At 49.9% G+C, this 21,898-nt stretch overlaps 3 protein-coding genes across 4 annotated transcripts; 1 reads left to right on the top strand and 2 right to left on the bottom strand.

The window, feature by feature from the left end:
- Window positions 1–4,034: 4,034 nt before the first annotated feature.
- Window positions 4,035–5,072, bottom strand: SIT1 (signaling threshold regulating transmembrane adaptor 1). The gene is made up of 5 exons (XM_061201152.1): window positions 4,908–5,072; window positions 4,654–4,789; window positions 4,509–4,567; window positions 4,360–4,421; window positions 4,035–4,268 (listed from the first exon to the last, which is right to left on the bottom strand). Exons 1-5 carry the CDS (start codon window positions 4,978–4,980, stop codon window positions 4,035–4,037), a joined length of 564 nt encoding a protein of 187 aa, XP_061057135.1. The 5' UTR covers window positions 4,981–5,072.
- A 4,271-nt stretch (window positions 5,073–9,343) lies between these two features.
- CCDC107 (coiled-coil domain containing 107) lies at window positions 9,344–12,302 on the top strand. 2 transcript variants are annotated; one of them, XM_061200289.1, is made up of 6 exons: window positions 9,344–9,542; window positions 9,632–9,789; window positions 11,517–11,577; window positions 11,667–11,757; window positions 11,854–11,966; window positions 12,050–12,302. In XM_061200289.1, the coding sequence occupies exons 1-6, from the start codon at window positions 9,437–9,439 to the stop codon at window positions 12,295–12,297; spliced, it is 777 nt and encodes a 258-aa protein (XP_061056272.1). In that variant the 5' UTR covers window positions 9,344–9,436; the 3' UTR covers window positions 12,298–12,302. The 2 variants fall into 2 exon arrangements, with proteins under 2 accessions (XP_061056272.1, XP_061056271.1); XM_061200288.1 differs by having other exon boundaries at window positions 11,514–11,577.
- Window positions 12,303–12,604: 302 nt separating this feature from the next.
- On the bottom strand, window positions 12,605–16,160 carry ARHGEF39 (Rho guanine nucleotide exchange factor 39). The gene is made up of 9 exons (XM_061200287.1): window positions 15,922–16,160; window positions 15,616–15,710; window positions 15,228–15,348; window positions 14,848–14,966; window positions 14,169–14,239; window positions 13,789–13,917; window positions 13,396–13,625; window positions 13,054–13,142; window positions 12,605–12,871 (listed from the first exon to the last, which is right to left on the bottom strand). The coding sequence occupies exons 1-9, from the start codon at window positions 16,057–16,059 to the stop codon at window positions 12,856–12,858; spliced, it is 1,008 nt and encodes a 335-aa protein (XP_061056270.1). The 5' UTR covers window positions 16,060–16,160; the 3' UTR covers window positions 12,605–12,855.
- Between the last annotated feature and the right edge of the window lie 5,738 nt (window positions 16,161–21,898).

The raw sequence follows: 21,898 nt of genomic DNA, 5'->3' as shown, positions 1-21,898 counted from the left end.
GTAGTCTAAGTATTATTGACAGATACAGTGATATTCACCAAAAGACTTAAAAACAGAAGCCATTAATAGTAGGTGCCTCTGGGAACTACAACCTTTTACTTTGCTTTTTCCCCCTCTTCTAGGATTTCTCAACTTTGGTACTTTTAACTTTTGCGGCCAGAAATTCTTTGTTGAGATTGGCTGATCTGTGTGTTTAGCGGCATCCCTGGCCTCTACCCACTATAGCACTCCCTCTCCAATTGTGACAGCCAAAAATGTCTCCGGATATTGCCAAATAAACCCTGGAGGGTACGGTCACTTCTGGTTGAGAACCACTGTTGTATACCCTTCAGATTTATTTGATTTTTTTTATCATGTGCTCACACTATTCCTGTAATTAAACATTTAACTGAGGTTATGAGACAGAGGAGGAAATACAAAGCTGTTGTGAGGAAGAAGCATGAAGTAGAGAATATACATTAAGGGATGCTGATGCAAATTAGCAAAGTGGGAAGAAACTGGGAAATAAATAAAAGAGGCAGAGACAGAGAATCTGAGTCACAGCACTGGAGGAGCAGGAGTGTGAAGACCCACATCCTCCTGTCCCCAAGGTCCCCAGTGATGCCAAGATCTGAGATCCAATAACAGTCTGCACAGGCCCAGTCAGATCATAGCCACTGTTCTGGGATTCCCATTCCATCCAGTCTCTTAATTACCCCAGGTTTCCTTACAATAAACACCCCTTTACTTAAGCTAAGCTAAATGAGTGTATTCCTTATCAACAAAGTCCCTGTAGATTTAGTGCCCAATAAAGAGATGGGTCCCCACTGTTGCTGCCAGTATTATATTCACTTCTTAGCACCACACTTTAAGAGAGATTCTGGTCAAGTGAAACAATGGGAAGGATGAGTAGGCTGCAAATACGGTCTATGAAAGAACTGTAAAAGGAACTTTAGAAAGCTCTTCCTGGGAAGAAGGGGGGAAAAAAGGCTTAGGCCATCCAGCAAGGCTGGCTTCCAATTCCTCCAGGGCTGTCATGTACAGGAGGAAGAAGACTGATTGTATGCCTATAGCTTAGGAGGCAGAATTGGTGACAAAAGTAACATGCAAGCAGATTTTGCTTCCCCCCCCCAAAAAAAAGTCTCAATAAGAAAGACTGGAAAGCAGCATTTGGTAAGGTAGTGAGCTCCGACTCTCTGGGAGTGTTTAAGAAGAAGCTCATAGTGTGGTTCCTGCAGTGGGTATAAGTTTGGGTCAGATCTGTCAGCCTCCTCCCAGCTATACAATTCTATAGAAATGTGAAAGCTTGGCAAGAGGCTAGGTTAACTCACATAGTATGCAGAAATCTCTTAGGGTCAAATGGCATGATAGCACATTCAAGTATTAAATCAGAGGAGGGTGGCTGGTGGAGGAGTTGAGCAATAAGAGGTTTAGCATCTTCAGGTGGCCTTGGTCAGCTGGTCTTTCCCCACAGAATTAGTCAGAACTTGTGGCTGGAAGAGTTAGAAAATCTAACTTAGTCTGACTTAAGCAAAAAAGGAACTGTATTAGCTTACATAAGCAAAAAGTTCAGTAGGCCGGTCTAGCTCTGGGCATGGCTGGATTCAAGGTTTCAAATGAAGTCATTAAGACTTGGTCTCTCTCCATGTCCCAGCTTTGTTTCCCTCCTTTGTAGCCAAAACCAGCGTGTAAGTCTAGAGTTATCTTGACAGTGCAGAGCAAGGCCAACGTTGGAGGGGCCTTGGCTGAAGGGCCTTCCAGGCCCTTCCCCACCTATAAGTAATTCCTTAAGAACTTCCTATCATTGAGCCTTTGACGACCCAAAGACCCTGCCTCTTTGCATCTTGAGCCTTGAGCGTAACCCTATCCTCCCAGCCGGAATCTCAGGAAGAGGGGAACGCTGGGCCACACCCCCACCCCGCGGGCCCCGGTGGCTTCCCCTAAGGATCCGCCCCTGGGAATTTGCCGAGGACAGGGCTCTCCTTCTGGCTGGAAACAGACACCAGTGAGGGAAGGGAGGCTGCTAGGGAAAGCACCTGGAGCTGTGGAAGGGGCGAGAACTACCAGGTATTTCGTGAGACGAGTTGATCAGCTAGCGAGATGTGGCAAGGGTGTCTGAGGCGGATCTGGCTGCCCCGACTTATTTCCTAGACTCAGGGATCAATTAGTAAGTTGCCGCAGTCCTGGCGTTCAGTCCTGAGGGCCTAGGCTAGGACACGAGCCTCGGTGATAGGCGAGATAAGACGGTAAGAAAAATTCAAGGGTTGTAGGGGAGGGGGAAGGCAGAGGGTCCAGGCTTCGGGAACTGGAAGGAGAACGAAGTTCAAATAGCACCCAGCTTCAGACAGAGTGAGTCCGCTAGGTTCCGCGAACGGGGGAGGCGGCGGCTCTGAGAGCTACAAGCCCAGAGCTTCGCGAAGTCCCGGGAGTCATTCGGGGCGGGGGGGGGGGCGGGGGGGGCGGAGGGGGCAGCCCTGCACGGTCGGGACTACATCTCCCAGCACGCTGTGGGCAGGGCAACATTACGCCTGCGCAGAGGTGGTGGCGAGGCCGCGTCGCACCAGGCGGGGCGCTCTGGGCTTGGTCCGGGCGCCGCGGAACCCCGCGGGGAGAGGGAGATCGGGGAGCGGAGGTCGGCTTCCTGCCTTGGCTGCGTTTGAGGCCTCGGCTGCGGCTCCCGGCTCGTCCCAGGAGGTTGGCGGGACCCCAACCCTTGCTTCTTCCAAGGTCAGGGCGTCACGTCTCCCAGGCCGCGGACACATTGAGCCGTCTTCAGCACAGCAGCCCTCAGAACCCCACATCCAGCTGCCCGCGGTTCCCCGCATCCGGTGCCCGCCCCCAAAGCCACCTTCCCTCCCACACAGCCCCAGCTGCCTGCCGTTAACCGCGACGGGGGCCTCTTCTGGGGAGGCCCAGGTTGGGGTCCTCAGAGGTCCAGGAACCCTGGGGCATTTGGGTTATTGTGTGTGTGTGTGGAGAGGCGGGTCCCCCTTCTCATTGGGACCACCAGGCTGGTCTCAGGCTCAAGGTTCCTTCTCTGTGGTTTTCTCTGGGACTCTAAGTAGGAAGGAGAGAAGTTTGTAAGTAAAAGCCTCAGCTTCCCGTTTTTTTTTTGTTCAAATATCAGTAAGGTCTGTCAAGAGATCTACAGAGGCTGTAGAGGGAAATGGCCCAGACCTCAGGCTGTGGGTGATGGCCCTGGGGAAGGTAGGGGTGGGAAACTTGCAGACCGCAGGTGAGGAGAGTGGGGAGGCTCTGTGTGCAAATCCTGGGGATGTTCCAGCAGTAGCTGGGCTCCGGCCTCCACCCCTAGCACCCACCCCTGCATCACTGATGCTGCGGCCCTTCTTGGCCCCTCTTTCCCAGGTAGAAGCTCCCAGAAGTGCTCTGTGCAGAGTGCAGAGGTCACCGCCCCACCATGTGGGGCCTGTTGCAGGTGTGTGGCTTTCTAGGTGAAATCTAAACACTTTTTCAGAAGTTTTATTTAAAAACTTGGGCACATAACAGAGATGGCAGGATGCAGACTGGTATTCTGCCAGGGTTCTCAAGTCAGAGACCAGGCTTGGGTTTCTCAGGTCACTGAGTTCCAGGACCCTTCCAGCCTGTGGGCTCCTGACGAGGATGCCCATCTGTGTCCACTCAGACTCTTACCCCCTCCCCCCCTGCCCACTTCTTGTGCGTGAGGAGACACTGAGGTGTCAGGGGTAGACTAAGAGGAAGCCAGAGGGGAGGATCTGGTTAAGCTCCGGAAGGAGGAGTGAGGACCTGGGAGTCTGGGGGTTGAGAGGAATAGATAGAGGGAAAAAACCGGTGGAGAGGGGGCCACTGCCTTTGCTTCCTCCACCCTCAAGAAACGGGGGGCCTGCCATTCCTCTGAGATGTCTCCCTCACAGCTCAGATAGGAAGTTCGGGGAGCATAACTGCTGTGACTGAGCAATGGCTGCCTGTCTTCAGGGGGTGGTTGGGAAACAGTCATGCCCCAGACAGGGTAGCAGTAACCCCGGCAACAGAGGAGGCAGGGGAGTTGTATGCCCCACTGTGCCAGGCCCTCTGTCTCAGCTGGGTGCAGGCTGGCTGTTGGCGTAGGCCTGGTCTGGAAAGGAAGCCCGGGCTCTGCGGGTCTGGGCACACACTGAGGCGTAGAGCTCCGGCTCGGGGCTCGAGGCCTGGGGCTTTGGCTCAGGGTCCAGCACCACCTCCGAGTACTTGATGGGGCTTCCAGGGCTGGGGATCCGGCCCTGAGGAGGCCGCAGCTGCAGGCTGGTATAGCACATCACCTCCTCTGCAGCCTGGAGATGCAAGGCTGTTAGAAGTTCACTGGACCCTTGAAAAATTCCCCACTACCTTCCCTCCCCTCTTCTTCAGCCACAACTGACTCACCCTGGCAGGGCCTCCAGGTGTTGGATCCTGTTGGTCTGGCCCCGGTTCTTGAGACAGCCGTCCTAGGACAGGGAACAGGAATCTGGTCACTTCTTGTTCTTCCCCCTGCACCCTGGCCACTGTGCCCCTACCCTCTGAAAGCTTCCTACCTGTCTGCAGATAATGCAGGTTCCCGTACAGCGGGACCTCTTCCGCAGACTCTCCAGGCCTGCAACACAGAGTTTAGGGGATGAGAGGGTACTTGTTGGTAAGGGGGAACTCTCGATCAACCCATCTCTGCTGCCCCCCACTCACCGTCCCTGTCCCGGATGGCTCCTGCTCCAGCCACTAGTCCACTGGAATAAGTGCACAGCCAGTGAGATGAGAAGCAGCAGCGTCACAACCCCTAAGAGGGCCCATAGTCCCCAGGCCTTGGTCACGGAGGGGATTCCTGTAGATGTAAGAGGATGGGGGGGGGGTGTTACTGCCCAGCCTAACCCTCCAGGTCCCAGCAGGTGGGACATGGAGCCACGTGACCCCTCCCCCTGCCCCTGCCCCGCCCAGCTCACCAGGCACTAGCAGATCCGTGCAGTTGTCACTTCTGCTCAGACCTGATGGTACGGAAGCCGAATTTGCAGGCATCCTGCCCTGAGCCAAGGGGTCAGCCTGATTTATGGCCCAACACAGCTGCGGCAGCCCCCTTTACTCCCACCCCTCCCTGGGCCTGGCCCCCACGGCTCAGCACCTCCAATACCGATGGTGGCAAAGTTACTGGTTTCCGGGGAGGAAGGGGGCGGGGAGGGATGAGTGAAAGAACAAAGACACCACCCTGTGCTTGCACCTGCACCACCCAGCAGCTCCTGGGCTTCTGCCCCCACCCCCATCCCTCCCCTGTACCCTGTAGCAACTTCGGCCAGAGAAGAGGCAGGCCTGAGTTTACTGAGCCACTGGGCAGGTGAGCTCATGAAGACCCCAAGGCGGGCAGAAGTGGCATGAGGCGGGAGTGACAAGACAAGGAAGCCAGGCCTTAGGACGGAGATTGCTTTCTGCCACAGGCTGTATGCCTTTTCTCTCCAGCTCTGAGTCCCATGACAGAGAACAGAGAACGTATTCCTCAGTGAGCATGTTTTGAAGTGAAATGTGATGAGGAGGCCCCCTGGTACTTACAGTCCCACTACCCCCGAAGGCTGACCCGAGGGGCATGTGTTAAGGTGTACTTTGTCGTTGTTATTATTATTGGTCTAATAGTTTGGGGGCTAGAGGAAGCTTGATTCCCTCCCCCTGGTCCACTTCATCCAAACTGTCCCTAGGAACTGTCAAGCTCAAAAGTTAGCTGATTCAGATCCTTCATAGTTCTTAACATGTACACCCTCAAATGTTTTACATCAAACATTGAAAAGGGTTTACTTCCCCAGATCTTGATTTTTCAATGTCCTTCACCAATAAAGGCAGTCAGGGTGTCATGGAGAAATGGTTGGCTCTGGGTCCACTCTCAGGAAAGAAGGAGAATGAAAGCTCATGTCTGACAGCAGTGATGTACTTGAAAACTAGTTAGGACCCAGATGGATGCAGAGGCAGGGTGAAGGGCTCTACTGGCACATTGCAGCACACTTTGGACCTCAAAAAGGAGGATATTGGGTTATACACATTGGATGGAGGAAAAGAATTCATGAACCCAAGGGTACCTTTAAAAACACAGGAGTGGGAGTCAGGGAAGGAAAGGTCTTCTTTAGAGAAGATGCCAGCTGTGAAGTGTAGTTGTGCAGAATTAGAGAACCACCATCTGCTACCCACAATGCCATCACTGAGCCAGCAAGAATCCTCACTGGTGGTCAAAGCCTTTGTTAAGGAACAGGGTACCAGAGACAGACCACTTGTGATGATGACAGGGAAAGGGACCTTTATCATGGAGACATTCGCAGACACCTCTTGAACCAAGTGCCCAAGTGATGTTCTGTGTCCCTAATGGGATGCAGTGGGAGGAACTCTACATTGCCCATGTGATGTCCTGGACAAAAATGTTCAATGGGAATCAAATTATGAAGAAACAATTAGGCAAATCTAGAATGGGGGACACTCCACCAGACAAGTGACCTTAAGCTTTCCTAAAAGTCAATATCATGAAAGACAGAGACGGAGAGGGACAGGAGCAGTGTTCTAGATTGAAGATGAGTGGGGGCTGATGGGTGTTTTCATTGCCTTGGTGATGCTCGTGCTTTCATGCGTTATACCTATGTCAGCAATCATGAAATTGTGCACCTTTGTTTGTACTTTATTGTTTGTCAGTTATACCTCAATAGATGTATTTTTAAAAAGAGTCAGAATTTTTTTCTAGGTTAAAAAAGCCTGAAGCTAAATGACAGTGTATGAACATTGATTGAGATTTATATTTGGAAAATAAATTTAAAGATGGCTTTAAAAAAAAAAAAAAAAAAAAAGTTAGTTGAATTAGAGAAACCTCTGCCCCAGATCTGTCCTGGGAAACAGCCCTGTGTTTGCACTTGCTCGCTTCAGGGAGCAGCAGAGTACCTGCCCTGCCCAGAAACAGCCCAACCACACAGGAGGCTGTTGATGTGGGAAGAGGGATTTTAAGTTCCAAATATAAACCTTAGACCAGAGGTCAGAGATCTGTTTTGTCTGGCCCATACAATGTTTTTTAAAAATTTAAAATCATTGCAGTGATGTGCCAAGGATGGGGATGGCAGGAGAGATCCTGCCCCTCCAGGCAATAAGAGGGTATTGTCTGTAGAGAATTTAAAAACAAAACAGACTAAAAATCAGTCTCCTTTTTATTATCACCAAGTTTCAGCAATTCTAAAAAATGTCAGTGATAAAATATTCCTTTCTCAAAAATATTTTGTAGCTCTACATTCTAAATTGTTGTAGTTACTGATGAGTTTTAATACTACTATATAAGCTTCAAATTAGCACATTTATATTACTTATCCTTTAGAAGTTTTCTAATCTACGACTTCCCTGGCTGTCCAGTGGTTAAGACTCCATGCTTCCACCGCAGGGGATGAGGGTTCCATCCCTGGTCAGGGGAATTAAGATCCTGCATGCGGTGTGGCGTGGCCAGAAAAAAAAAAAAAAAAAAAAAAACTATTTTAATCTACATGGAAGTTAATCTGTAGAACGCCCAGTTATACAACTGGCTCCTGACACAAACAGGTTCATCTACATGTGTTTATAGCCAGAATTAGTTCTTAACAATTTGGAGTTGTTCTTTGGTTTGGGCACAATTTCTGTCTCTTATGGTATTACACAGTCCTGCATTTAACCAGTAGATTTACAAGAACAATGGTAGCACAGTGATTAAAAAGTCAAATAAATTGACGTTGAGTTACTTTAATTCTGTCATTCTAGGTGACCACGTAGTTTTTATTTGTATTGAAAATTTCTGGAATTTACTGACAAATGGAATTTTTATGAATCTTTGCCAAACATCCTTATGTTTAAGACTTTCTTTTCCTATTTGTATGTCTGTTGCTTCATGTGAAAGAAACTTTTTTGAAATGAAAATTAGTAAAAGACATTCTTTAATCAACTACGTGGAGATTGACAAATCTAGCTATATTCTCTATTAAATAGGAATATGCAAAAATTACTTTTGACGAATTTGAAGAAGCTAACTTTAAAAAAGAAATTAGAGTTATCCATTACTCAGACAGGTTAAATGTAGGTGTAAGTTTTTTGCCCCTTTCTCAAAAAATACAGTAATGTAACTAAGAAATATTAACCCATTACCCTTTCTTGTTCTGTAATGTATATTTAATTTTAACTATTTTTTTATATTGTCAAGTTTGTATCTACAGAGTTCAATAAAAGAAATAATTCACTGTTTGAATATCTGGCCCTTATTATTATTAGTTTCTTTTCTGGACCCTATTATTTGTTTCATTTCCTGATTATTACTGAAAATAATTTGGTCATATAGAAGAGGAGACTTTTTAAAAATCTCTCAGGTGTCAAATATGCAAAGTCTGCCACTGATTCCTCGTCAACATTTAAAAACTGGAGATTTCCAAATTTTGAAATCCTGATTTGTTGATCTATTGGAAAAAAATTAGAAGAGCTGGCGATAGTGGGCCCAAATTCCCTAAAGGCAACAATCAGCTGGGGCCCATTTATCCTATTACACCTGGCCTGAACCACTTATTTACATTGATTATGTCAACTGGCTTAGAGTCGAGGTTTGGACTACTCTGCTCTGCAGCCCAGGCTGCCTTTGGGGGTGGTCGGCTAGTCAAATAGGGGAGGCAGGATTCTAGCCCAGGCAGAGATCAAATTTTATCGTGTTACCATGCTACACAATAAATGGTGGCTATTACAGGCACTTGCCAGATGGAAAGGGCGGGGAAGAGGAAGCCGTTGCACGAAATAATACAGTGATGTATTAGGCCACAGGCGGAACAAGTAGTTCAGGGGTGTAACTTGCTACTTTCTAAAAGGTACAAAAGCAGCCGCGCTGAGAATGAGCCCCGTGTGGTTGGTGCGCGCGGAGGCGCACTGCCTGCGTAACTATAGAACTAGACGGATGACACCCCCAGCAACACGCCGCTCAGCTCCCCCACCAGCTGCGGGATCGCTTCTTGGCGGGCTTATCCGTGAGAAGCAGGAAAGGTCTACGTGCATGCGCACGCGGCACTCTCTGCCCGAGGTCCGGGGACTTTCCCCTAGGCGCAAGGTAAGGAACTAGTCCCCCGTTCGTAGCCTAGGAAACAGGCCTTCAGCACGAGCTGCACCGCAACAAACGCGCTCTAACCTTTTATAGCTCCACGGGGAAATTTATTTCTCGGTTAGGGTGAGGAAATTGGTGGCGTGGCAAATAAAAACCACTTCCAGTTATAATCTTCTAAGACTGTACGCTTCTGGAGACATTCTGGCTAACAGAATACCTATATAGAGGTAAGAAATGAACTAATTTCTTAAATGAACTAAGCTGGACCCACAGTGCTATGCAAATATGGCCTGGCCCCGCCCACACACTAGGTGGGCGTGACCTTCCTGGGAAGCCCGGAGCTGAACGGGCTCGGGAGCGCTCGGGTGCGTCCGACCTACGCCGGCGCCGTCCCGGTTCTCGCGGTGTCGGCCTGCAATGGCGAGCGTGTTGTCGCTCGTGGGTTCGCTGGGGCTGCTACTTGTGTCTGCGCTGCCCGAGGTGCTCGGAGACCGCCCCAGCCCCGACCGCCGGGCACACCCAGGTACCAGCGAGGGCAGCTGGAGGGAGGCTGGGACTGCCCACAGGCCCCCAGGCCCCAGCTGTACTGACCGCTTCTGCCCTCTTCCTCAGGGGACGCCGCCCAGGTCGGCCCTGGGGCCACGGAAACCCGGCGGCGGCCGCCGCCGCCGCCCAAGAACCAGCGCGAGCGGGCCTGGGCCGGGGCGCTGCCCTTGGGGGCGCTGTACACCGCAGCCGCCGTGGCTTTTGTGCTGTACAAGTGTTTACAGGTGCGGGACGACCAGGGGTGGGGATGCCCCGAGCTTGAATCTCCCACGGGGGCGCTATGGTACCAAGAAGAAGACACATTTTCCCGTCAGTCTGTAAAATGACAAGAGTTCCTTGGCTTTCTAAGATTATGGGGTTATTTTGAGCATCCAGCGTGGTGGTGGCTGTGAAGGACCCTTGGTAAATTGTAAATAAATAATGATCATCACATTTAATTCTCCCAACAATCCAGTGAAGAGGTTTAGTCACTTGCTCAAGACCACCCAGAGCTAGTAACTGGTGGAGCTGGGATTTGAACCCAGCAAATGTCCATACTACAGTAAGTGCAGTTCCCGGTGAGATTCCAACCTTGGCACGAGCAGTTGATTGCTGTAGCCAAAGTGCTTTTGGAGTTCGAGGTAACAAGCAGTCTCAAGTTCTCCTTGGGAAGGAGGCCCTGCAATGTGAACTGACAGTATATTGTGGTTGATTGAAACTGTTGAAATAGAAAGTAGTACCTCCCAGGGCTCTCCCTTAAGCCCTGGCCCTATCACTTACTTGCATTGGAAAATAGAGGGCTGAGCCAATTTGGAAATGATATGAAACTAGGAGGGATGGCTAATCGTGATCCAAAATAGACTTGACAGGCTAGAATGAGGGACTGAATTTAATGATGAAATTTTACAAGGAGAGATAATAAATTCTATTCTTGGACCCAAGTATAGTCTGAAAGAAACATAATTTGGCAGCAGTTTATTAGTTGACAAAGTTCAGTTGTGTGATGTGATAACCCACTTCCCAAATCAATGCTAGGAACGAGGTATTGTGCTTTATCTTCTGATCAGAACACTCCTGGAGAATTTTACTCTCTTGAGGGCACTGTTTTAAGAGCAGTACATGCTCTTAAAACAAACCAGAGTAAAGCAACCAAAGAAAACCGTGTCAAATGAGCACTGACTGCAAAAGACTGGCACTATTAAACCAGAGAAGACGGGGGGGAATGACCAATTTCTTCAAATTCCTAAGGGGCTATCACGTTGAAAAGATTTGATTTTGGAACGCTCTGATCAGTACCATGAAAAGAAGATACACGCAGGACAGTTTCTGGCTTTGTGTATAAACTAACGACCAGAACGTTATCAAACTGATGACAGCTGCTCCTTCCTGGAGGTGTTTCAGTAGACTAAACAACCACGTGTGGGGCATACTGACATGTTGCTTCCTGTCCTGGGTGAGGAGCTGGACTAGATGTGATTGTGATTCTCTGAGGTAAAACCCCGCTAGCTTTGTCTACCTGAAATTGTCCTCCTCCTCTTTCTGGCTTTGGAGACTGAGGTTATTTATTTACTTATTTTTTATAAATTTATTTATTTTATTTTTGGCTGCATTGGGTCTTCGTTACTGCACGTGGGCCTTCTCTGGTTGCGGCAAGCGGGGGCTGCTCTTTGTTGTGGTGCGCGGGCTTCTCACTGTGGTGGCTTCTTGTTGCAGAGCACAGGCTCTAGGTGCCCAGCCTTCAGTAGTTGTGGCACGTGGGCTCAGTAGTTGTGGCTCACGGGCTCCAGAGTGCAGGCTCAGTAGTTGTGGCGCACGGGCTTAGTTGCTCCGTGGCATGTGGGATCTTTCCGGACCAGGGCTCGAACCCGTGTCCCCTGCACTAGCAGGCGGATTCCTAACCACTGCGCCACCAGGGAAGCCCCAGGACTGAGGTTATTGAGAACCTCGTTGCCCTTGCCTTTTTCCACAGCAGGGGAAAGATGAGGCTACTTTTCTCCAAGAGGAGGCAGGCAAGAAGGATTCACTGCAGTCAGGTGGGTTTTGCAGAAGTCTGTACTTGGGGGGGATTAAGGGACAGCAGAAGGTAGGTAACCATTGCTCTCCTTTTCTCCCTTACCCCCAGAGCAACAGCTGGCCCAGCTGACACAACAGCTGGCCCAGACAGAACAACACCTGAACAGTCTGATGGCCCAGCTGGAGCCCCTTTTTGAGCGGTAAGGAGAGCAATGACCCTGTGGCCAGGGGAACTTGTGGTAGGTGTGAGAGGTGGGCACAGAGATTGGGCAGCCTCTGAGTGGACATATCTGCAGTGTGACTACCCTGGCTGGAGCCCAGCAGGAGCTTTTGCACATGAAGCTACAGGCCATCCACCAGCTGCTACAAGAGAGCAAACCAAACAAGGGTGTGGAGGTTCCAGAACCAGGTACAGGGTTGGGAGGTGAGAGTCTGGTGGAGGTAGAGACAAAGCCTCTGAAACTGGAACATGCCTGATCTTCCTCTTTGCAGAGGCCAGCACACCCTTTCCTGAGGACTTATGTATAGAGGAGGACGAGGAAGAGGCTGGTGACAGTCAGGCCTGGGAGGAGCCCCTAAACTGGAGCACAGGGACGAGGAAGCTAGCTACTCCCAGGGAAATGGAGCAGGGGCTAAGGAGAAGATGCCGGAAGGCTGCAGCAAAGGGCCCCAGTCACCGCCCCCACCGGGAAGGCGGGACAACAGCTGACAGTTTAGTAAAACAGAGTCTGTTTTTGTGACTGGATGCTCCTGTGTGCTTTTTCCATTCCAGCTGGTCACACACACACACACACACACACACACCCCCATACTAGGTGCCTAAAAACAACCGGGCCTTCTTGAAAAGCTTCCCTTATTAGGACATAAAGAGGCTGTCTTCCAGTGCAGGAGCTGAGAAGACAGAGGGAGCTCCAGTCCTTCTCTTTGTATTCCTGAGGCCACCGTCATGCCAGCCTTCAGGGCACAAAAATCCCTTTTCTCATATTGCATAGCTGAGATAAAAAGGCTTCTCCAAAAAAGAAAAAACTTTACTAAAATCCTGTGGGAAAATAAATTATAGAAACTACATACAACATAAAAATAGCTGGTTCAGCTGAGGTTCAGTTGGGTCAGGTTTGGTGTCCTGATTCTTAAGAGCTGGTCAAATGACATGGCGTGTCTCGGTCTCACGCAAACACAGAATGACCCTTCTCAAACCATGAAGAGTCTGTGTTTTGTTAGTACTGAAGAAGATTCCTTTGTACTCCCGACTCTGACCTCTCCCTGAGGTATCCTGGACTCGAATTTGTAAGATTCCTCTAGTTCTTCTGGCTGCTGTGGAGAGAAGACAGTTCAGGCACTGGCATGAGCACGCTATTCTGACGAAACCACCCAGGGTGTTGCATGGGGGAGTGGGGTGAGGTGGGGGTGAGCTCCAGACGTGAGAGAGGCTCCAGACTGCTGCCTCCAGCTCGTGGGCCTCACCACAGCACTATTCCTGAGGGACAGTAACTTACCTGCTGGCCAAAGTCAGACTGTGGTGCCAGTGCGACAGCTCCTCCTGGTCTGTGGACATAAGCAGTAGCTTCTCGTGGGGAAAGGACAGCTAGGGAGAGACCACCTCTTAGCATATGGCTCAGAAAGGTCCAGCCTTAAGCTAAAGGCCCTGCTGTTTCCATTGAGGTAATTTAGGGCTGAAGTGAGAACCAGCTATGAACCCCAAGCCCTACTATGCTCTCAATGTAGGTGGCTCAGTTCCTGTGAGGGGGGCCCAGGCCTAGGAGATGAATGGTGCACAGGCACTTGAGGTATATTTTGGGCCTCTCCTACCTCACCTAGGGCTCTCGCCTGTTACTTACACTGAGCAGTCCACCACAGGGGCCTCCTGAGTGGCCAAAGACCCTGTGGAGTTGACACTCGGCCATGGGGTAGAGGGCCTGGCAAGCAAAGGTGCCACTCTGCAGCAGATGCAATGGAGGTCGAGGCTTGGCCATGAGGAGTGCATCAGAGAAGAGGAAGAACATTCGGGGCCGAGGCTCCCCTCGGGGAGGCACCACCAGCAGCCAACCCTGGCGTAGGAACCAGCGACCTGGGGGATGGGAGAGCTGTTATTCTGATGCAGCTTCAGGACCATGATGCACGGAATAGAAGGAAAGGGAGGCTGAGGAAATGGGGGGTATGTGCTGGCAAAAGAGAGGATGGGGGGGTGGGAAAAGGGCAGTTTGAGGATTATGGGGAAGCACACAGACTACCTGAGACAAGCCCCTTTGCCTGCCGTCCACTGAGCAGAGCCTGGACACGCTGGAGGTGCTGGTCATTCTTCTGTTTCTGACTGATGGTGTGGACTCTCTGGGCAGTCTCACTTATCCGCCGGGCAGCCCCTGCAATAATATTCCATGCCCTACTCCCAGCACAACTTTGACTTTGGGTGAATGGTGGTGGTGAAAGACAGGCTATTCCAGAGAGGACCAGGGTCAGAGTCTAACTTCTTGAAGAGTACGCAGGGCAACAGGGACATTGTATACAAGTCATTGGAAGACAGTGGCATATCAGACATTGTTGGAGGTCAGAACCAGAAATGGATACAAGAGAAGCAGTCTCCAAGGACTGCTGTGGAGGAGCAAAAACATACTTGTGAGCTGTTCATGGTCAGGGCTGTTGGGACCTGTGTTTTCAGCCAAAGCAATGGCAAGATTCTCATACCTGGAATTAGACAGTTGGAAGTTATGAGGGGAAGTAGAGCTGGGCAGAGTTTCCTCTGCCTGACACACAGATCACCCCCTATACAAACTTCAGTTGCAAAGCCAGGAAAGACCTGCTTGTGGCTATTTTATCCCCCTCTTTCATCTGAGACTCAGAACCTGGGTTCACACCACATGGCCCTCTTCCATTCCACATTGAAGAGTCAGAGGGGCAGACTGACCAAGGTTCAGGAGGCCAGATCCCAAGGTGAAAGTTAATCAACTTAAGGAGGATGCTACAGACAACTGACTGTAAGTTCTTAACTCATCCGCAGGGACAAATTCTAAGCTAGGCAAGCCTTTCATCTCCAGAAACCCTGTTGCTAGCCGTATTACAGGCCCCTCACTTCAGTGTATTGTGTTCCACAATCCCAGCTAAGGGCCTGAGGCTGCACAGCCCGGGTACTCCAGTGGGTTCACATTTACTCTTGCAAAAAGTTTTTGGGAGCAATTTGTCACAGGAGAGACACAGTGGGACAGATCCCATGGAATCCCACAAAGCTGAGAGCAGCAATCATACAGACTCAGAATTCTAAGAGAAGTTGGCTGAGTCAGGGTGAGTTCACTCACTGCTGGAGCCTCTGCAGAGGCAGAGGGAGCAGGTCCTGGAGCTGAAGGCCCCCAAACTCAGGGCGACCTTCCTGAAGTCGCACAAACCTCCGGAAACGTTTGTTCTTCTTTAATTGCTCCTAGAGTGACGGGGAAAGGGTTGGCAGCAGGGAGAGAAGCCTCTCCTACTACTGTATTCTTCGGTGTACACATCCCCAGCCCTCAGGAAGCTGTGTGCTCCTGAGAGAACCCTGTCTCCCTACAGGGAACTTTGTACAGAGCTGGGCACCCACAGGGCTCTATAAACGCAGGAACAGTGTGAATGAAGTTTGGGTCTCCAGATGAAGAGGCAATGTATGGAGGAAGAGGGGAAGGAGGACTTGAGGTCATCTTCAGGTTACCTGCAGGGTGGTCCGGGACCTCTCAGCGTTGGCAGCAAATTGGGTGTAGAGCTCCAGGTGGGGGCAGAAGCCCTCCAGCCCCTGTCCCCAGCGCCCTCCTTCGAGGTAGGGAAGCAGCTCTCTGCGTAGGTCAGGACAATAAAAGAGCAGCCCAAGAACTACTCAAGCACCACCTCTTTTAATTCTCCTACCCCTGCCCCGGAGGTAGTGCTATTACCCCATTTTACGGGTGGAGAACTGGGGCAGAGTAAGGCACTGGGCCAAGACCACAAGTGAGGTAACTGGCAGACTCCGAATGTGAACCGGGGTCGCTCCGACTCTGAGCTCCGTGCACTGCCAGAGGCCAGAGCTCTCCCTCCTTCTCCTTTCCCACGCCCCTTCTACTCACTGGCTGGCGCCGTAAATGAGCTCCCAGGGCCCAAACAGGGCCTGGCGCTCTGGTGGTCGCAGGGTGCCCTTGGCTCTCAGAATCCCCACGAAGTACTGCGGAAGGAGAGAATACCGGTATGCAGTCAGCAGAAACATGAAGCCAGTGCTAAGGCGCCGCTAGAAACTCTGTAAGTCGGCCTGAGCTCCCTACGTGCAGGCGTCCAGGTCAGGACCCACGATACCCCAGTCAGGGTCACCGACCTCGTAGGGGCCCTCCCACACCCTGGGGTTCCCTCCCCTACGGGAGGGTGTGCGGGCCCCGCACCGTGGCCACCAGCCCCAGCTGTTCCTGGTAGCGCCGCTCGGTCTCCAGCAGCTCCCGGGCAGTGCAGGCGCGTTTCCGCTCCCAACGGGCACGCTGCTCTTGCACCGGGCACCGTGCGCTGGGGCCCGGGCTCTCCATGCTGGACTGAGGGGTCGACACTTCCAGCCGCAGCCCGCCGGAGATTCAAATTCCAACGGCTCCGGGGGCGGGGCCGTGGGGGCGGGGCCTTGGAGAGGAGCGCGCCCTCTGGCGCCTGGAGGCTGCGCGCAGGACGGAGCATGCGCAGCTGCCAGCTGAACCGCATTAGGTCACCTACAGGGCGGCGCTGCCGGTGTGCGGCGCCTTCCGGGGCAGGGCAGGTTGGGGCAAGTGGGTGGCCCTCCTTTGAGTAGCACTAAGTTGGGGCGGCAGCGTGGACTTTGAGTCAGGAGAGTTGGGGGTTTAGACACTGGCAGGGTCGCAGTGTCCCACCTGTAGAATTAAGATTCTGTCCTGGGCCCATGCCAAACACCGGGGTCCAGTTGTCCCCAGTGCTTTCATGACTAGGAATCCTCACGGGTCACCAGGTTTTGAATATTTTGGCCCCCGGAAAAGTTGATAGGTTTTAAGTCACTAACTCGCTTTCTCTTTCCATACTGATCCAAAACCTGATAGCCAGTTAGCTTCCGGTCAGCAAGTGTCAATAACTAACATGGTGGGTGGGAATTGCTGTAATTCTGGCCAAAAGCTTAGAGTTGATGAGTCTGTGTTACCTAGTCAGAGATAAAATGTACCAGATTTTCTTTACTTAGTTAGGTCTTTTTGAAAACTGGCAATAGCCCTGGAGGGTAAATTAGCAGTGCCATTTTGTCAGTATGCATGAGATATCTTAAAATGTGCCTACTCTTCTAACCCAGCAATTCCACTTCTAGGAATGCATCCTAAAAAATAGATATGTGGACAAAAATATATGTACTAGGATGGGTGGCAAAATGTTGTAACAACAGAAAACTGGAAATCACTTAAATGCCCAATGGTAGAGAATTGGCTGGGAAAATTATGGTACAGCCATTAGAAGAATAATATGAAAGCATTAATGATGTAAAAAAGCTATCAATATGGGAAAACACATAGTATATTGCCGAGAGAAAAAAAGCAGGCCATAAAACTGTGTACAATATGATCTTATTTAGGTAGTATAACATATCTATGACTGGAAGGATAAACAATCAAAAGGTGATTGTGGCTTTTATCTCTGGGTGATGGGATCAAAGATAATTCATTCAACAAATATTTATTAAGCACCTAATCTGTTCCAGGCACTGGACCACTGAGGGGGTAAATGGGATAAATAAGGTGATTTTTTAAATTCCCTTATACTTTTCTGCTTTTCCCAAGTTTTCTGCTTGAGCATGCATGCATTACTTTGTAATTAGAAAAAAAAGTGCTATTAAAAAGCAAAATGTTAGAAACTTTAGACCCTATTCCTACCACTGAGGACTCCTAAGAATCTGGGCCCGAAGCCAAGAGCCAGGGTATTGTCAGGATTCTGAGGTCGCCTCTAGCTCTCTGACATTCTAAGTATTCTGAGGATGGAGAAATGCTGGACTTAATCAGGGAAAAACTTGAAGGGCTCGATGGAGGCAAGAGAGAGTTTGGGTCAGACTGTACCTTGGACGGGTCACAGGGGAACTGGTGATACCACATAGGTGGAGGACTGGTTACACTGTCTCAGGTGAATGGGGGACAGTCCAAACTAAGAGCTCAAGGGTGGAAGGGGGCAGATAATCTCATGATAATTGGTATCACCATGAGCCCAGGTAATGGGAACAGAGCACACTCCCAGGGCGCAGTCAGTGATGGGTGTGTTTGGGCATCCTGCCAGTGTGCGAATGTGCTTTAGGTGGACGGAAGAGGAGAGGGGAATAGAGCCTGCTGTGAGCTCAGGTTGGGAAATCACTCAGCTTTTGAGGAAGAAGAGGGCAGAGCTGAGTAAGACACAGTGAGGACACTGGGAGACAACTGATTCCCTGGGGACCAAGTGTCCCACAGAGCAAGTCAGGCACACCATACTCTGCCCGCCCCTCTCCCCTAAAGCCAAAGGAAAGAGGGGCCAGGGAAGACGGTTAAGAATCTGCCTGCCAATGCAGGGGACACGGGTTCGAGCCCTGGTCTGGGAAGATCCCACATGCCACGGAGCAACTAAGCCCATGTGCCACAACTACTGAGCCTGTGCTTTAGAGCCCGCGAGCCACAACTACTGAAGCCCGTGCACCTAGAGCCCGTGCTCCACAACAAGAGAAGCCACCGCAATAAGAAGCCCTCGTATCGCAGCGAAGAGTAGCCCCCGCTCAATGCGATTAGAGAAAGCCCGAGCACAGCAGCAAAGACCCAACGCAGCCATAAATAAATAAATAAATTTTAAAAAATAAATTAAAAAAATAAAAAAAAATTGGGGGGGGGTGGAAGTCCCTGGCAGTCCAGTGGTTAGGACTCGGCGCTTTCACTGCTGGGGGCCCAGGTTCAGTCCCTGGTCAGGGAACTAAGATCCCTCAATCCCCGTAGCTCGGCCAAAAAAAAATTTTTTTTTCTCTGTCCTTTAATTACCCTCAACCTCTGCTTTCAACTCATTGGCTGCTGGAGAAGCCCTAGGGATGCTTTGAACAATAATTACCAGTCATTCTACAAAAATTAAATGCCTCTCACTCACCAGGTTTTATGCTAGGCATGGAGATGAAATGGGGGACAAGAGAAATGTGACCCCTGCCCTTATGAATGCTTTTAATCCAGCATGACACACATGGTAAGGAGTCACCATAAAGTGAGATACACGTTACAAAGGAAATACAGGCTTCTATGCATGCAGGAGTGAAGGGACTGACCCTAGCCTAGGAGTCAGGGAGGCTTCTCAGAGGAAGTGACATGTGAACTGAAGGATGCCAGGAGGATAAACAAAACAAAACCTGGCTAGGCAGGGCCGGCAATGTGGGTGCGGTGGACAGAGAGACAAATAGCATGGACAAAGGCTTGGAGATAAAACACACATGCACACGCATGCAGTGCATTCAAGGAACTGCTAGAAGTTTAGTAAGACTAGAGCACAGATTGCAAAGGAAAGTGTGATGGGAAAGGAGACTGGAGAGGTAGACACAGGCCAAACCATAGAGGGAATTTATATCAGTAAGACTGTGTCACAAGTAATCGTAAATCAAAGTGGCTAAACAATAAGATAATTTATCGGCTCATGCAACTGAAAAGTCCAGATACGGGGTTGCGGGGGGGTGGGGACTTGGGTTAGCTTAATCCAGCAGCTCAGTCAAATCACCAAGGACTGCTTTCTACCATTCCACTCTGCCTTCCATGGTTTTATCTTCATCTTAAGGCTGGCTTCCATTGGGGTTACAAGGTGGCTGCCCACAGTTCCAGAGGCTGTGTGTTTCCTTATCCATGTCTGGACAAAGTGAAAGTGAGTTCCGTCAGTTATCAGATACTTGAGACAGAGAGCTTCACTCTGACTGGACCCACCTAGGTTGCAAACCCATCAAGGAGAACAGGGCAATTGCAGCCTTCTGAAGGCCATGTCAAGTAGTACTATGGACTTTATCCTAAGGGCAATGGGAAACATTCAAGGGTCTTAAATAGGGAGTGAGATTGTATGTGCATTTTAGAGAGATCACCCTGGCTAGCTGGACTCATCAGGACCCATTAGGAGGCAGATGCAGTTACCCAGGTAAGAGGTGATGGAAGTGTGGACTAGGATGAAAAATGAGGATGAAAAGTTTAGAAGGTAGAATCCATAGCGCTTGATGACAATGTCAGACATGAAGGAAAAGATGAAAGATGGCACCAGGTTTCTGGCTCAGACCACTTGGTGGAGTATGGAAGAAGAGGTTTGGGGACAAATAAATTCCGCTAGAGGCCTGTTGAATTTGAGATACTTGTGGGACATCCAAGTGGGGATATCCAGTTGGCAGGTGGTTATAGATCTGACATGGGGGAGAGTCCAACCTGGGGATACTTGGCTGTCAACAAGTATAGAAGCCATGGGAGTAGATGAAGCTGCCTACAAAGGACATGAAGAGGGATATGGGCAGAAGCCATGAGGGTCCCCAACACAAGCTCATTCCTTCTCATCCCGTGCACCCACTTCAGTTCCAAAATGGCTGATGGTGTAGTGGGCTAAATGGTGGCCCCCATAAAGATGTGTCCATGTCCTAACCCCTAGGACCTGTGAATGTGACCTTATTTGGAAAAAGGGTCTTTGCAGATGTAGTTAAATTAAGAATCTTAAGATCATCCTGGATTATCCTGGTGGGCCCTAAATCCAATGATAAGTGTTCCTATAAGAGACATCCAGTAGAAGACATAAGGACAAGAGAAGAAGGCCATGTGAAGTCAGAAGCAAGAGACTGAAGTTATGCAGCCACAAGCCAAGGAATGCCTGGAGCCACCAGAAGCTAGAAGAGGCCTTAGAGCCTTCAGAAGGAACAGGGCCCTGCCAACACCTTAATTTCAGACTTCTAGCCTCCAGAACTGTGAAAGAATAAATCTCTGTTGTTTTATGCCACCCAGTTTGTGTTAATTTGTTACAGCAGTCCTAGGAAAATAATACTGATGGTGAGCTGGGCCAGAACTACAGGTAAGTCCCCAGGGCCCCAGAAGGGCTGTGATTTGTCTTTGCTTCCAATCCATGTCTGGGGAATAGGAGGCTCTTTTTCCTCCTACTTCACCAGCAAATAGCTCCCTCCTCTGCAGCCCTGGGATAAGCAGAGACATGGCCCTCGATGTCTTAAGACACAGACCCTAATGACCAAAAACTTGGCCTTAAACAACCACAGAGAGGTCGTGTGTTAGCCTGGGGTGGGGGGAGGGGGGTGTCCTAGTCAATCAGTCCTGAGTACACTCTGTCCCAACCTGGGGAGACTCAGGAAACAAAACTCTGGGAGCTCAAACCTGTTTTAGGGTTTGGCAGACTCCCAGTTGCAAAAGCACGATCTTGGGTCAGAGTCCACATTCCCCACCCAGAACAGAGACACAGTCACACACAGAGACAGAGAGCTCAAGAAAGAGACAGCACAATGGAGAATGGCACTTGGGAAATTAGGGAGCTGTAACACAGAGAGAGCTGTACCTAGATGCAATCTGGACTCTGAAATACTGAGAAAAAGCAGCGGAGATGGAGGGGAGACATGTGGACACATAGAAGTGCCAAGGAGAATTGTACAAGGAGACCCTGATGGAGATCTAAAAAGGAAAAAGGTGGAAACATTCAAAACGTTTGGAAAGAGGGAATATGAAATAAAACTAAGAATGGTGTTGGAGAAAGTTCTAGACATACAGACTCCAGACTTCAGTTAGCATGGTGTTTCTGTCCTCCATGCTTCCCATGACCTCCTCCACCTCAACTAGATTAGTCGTTACCACATTCTGTCTTGTCCAGGCCCATCCAATTTAGATAGTACCATGTACTTTCCATGTGTCTGGGTCCAACCAAGGTTCTGACAACACAGCTGACCAAGACAATGAGCTGACCATCAGGAGTGCACACTGGATCAGATTGCCATGGATGGCTCTTAATTTAGCTCCAGAAATGGCAACCTAGATCGTTAGGCTGACTACCTCCTAAGAAGACTGCTTGTTCAGCCATACAAGTTTTGGCATACAGTATGACAGTCACTCTGACAAGGCAGACAGTTTGGGGTGCTGTAGAAATGTGATGTCCTGCTCCTGGAACAATTGTGGTTTGACACACACAGGCCATTGACAATGGGCTCCCTGAGGGCAGGGAAGGCATTTAGTTTGGTTTTTCTCAAGCCCTGTCTCGGTGATCTGCAGAGAGAAAAATGATCAATAATAAAAGACTACTGAACAAAAGACAGACTCAATCAATCAAATACTGGACCCTGCCCTTATGGACCTCAAGGCTATTAAAGCAGATATAATGTCATAAATCACCTTAATATGAATTGGATGCTAGACAAGGTTTTTAGTGAGGGCA

This window comes from Eubalaena glacialis, chromosome 9 (genome assembly GCF_028564815.1).
Source record: "Eubalaena glacialis isolate mEubGla1 chromosome 9, mEubGla1.1.hap2.+ XY, whole genome shotgun sequence".
Classification (NCBI taxonomy): Eukaryota; Metazoa; Chordata; class Mammalia; order Artiodactyla; family Balaenidae; genus Eubalaena; species Eubalaena glacialis.
The sequence above is the reverse complement of the archived record's forward strand: the minus strand, read 5'-3'. Positions and strand labels throughout refer to the sequence as shown.

What these genes read in the sequence shown, in the direction of transcription:
- SIT1 (XM_061201152.1), bottom strand. Translation starts at nt 4,980, where the DNA reads ATGCCTGCAAATTCGGCTTCCGTACCATCAGGTCTGAGCAGAAGTGAC. An exon ending in CACGGATCTGCTAGTGCCTG is followed by an intron (nt 4,790 to 4,907) that starts GTGAGCTGGGCG and finishes TTACATCTACAG; the next exon opens with GAATCCCCTCCGTGACCAAG. An exon ending in AGCCATCCGGGACAGGGACG is followed by an intron (nt 4,568 to 4,653) that starts GTGAGTGGGGGG and finishes TCTGTGTTGCAG; the next exon opens with GCCTGGAGAGTCTGCGGAAG.
- CCDC107 (XM_061200288.1), top strand. Translation starts at nt 9,437, where the DNA reads ATGGCGAGCGTGTTGTCGCTCGTGGGTTCGCTGGGGCTGCTACTTGTG. An exon ending in GAAGGATTCACTGCAGTCAG is followed by an intron (nt 11,578 to 11,666) that starts GTGGGTTTTGCA and finishes CCTTACCCCCAG; the next exon opens with AGCAACAGCTGGCCCAGCTG. An exon ending in CTGGAGCCCCTTTTTGAGCG is followed by an intron (nt 11,758 to 11,853) that starts GTAAGGAGAGCA and finishes ACATATCTGCAG; the next exon opens with TGTGACTACCCTGGCTGGAG.
- ARHGEF39 (XM_061200287.1), bottom strand. Translation starts at nt 16,059, where the DNA reads ATGGAGAGCCCGGGCCCCAGCGCACGGTGCCCGGTGCAAGAGCAGCGT. An exon ending in AGCTGGGGCTGGTGGCCACG is followed by an intron (nt 15,711 to 15,921) that starts GTGCGGGGCCCG and finishes CTCCTTCCGCAG; the next exon opens with TACTTCGTGGGGATTCTGAG. An exon ending in CCTGTGGTGGACTGCTCAGT is followed by an intron (nt 13,143 to 13,395) that starts GTAAGTAACAGG and finishes GTCTCTCCCTAG; the next exon opens with CTGTCCTTTCCCCACGAGAA.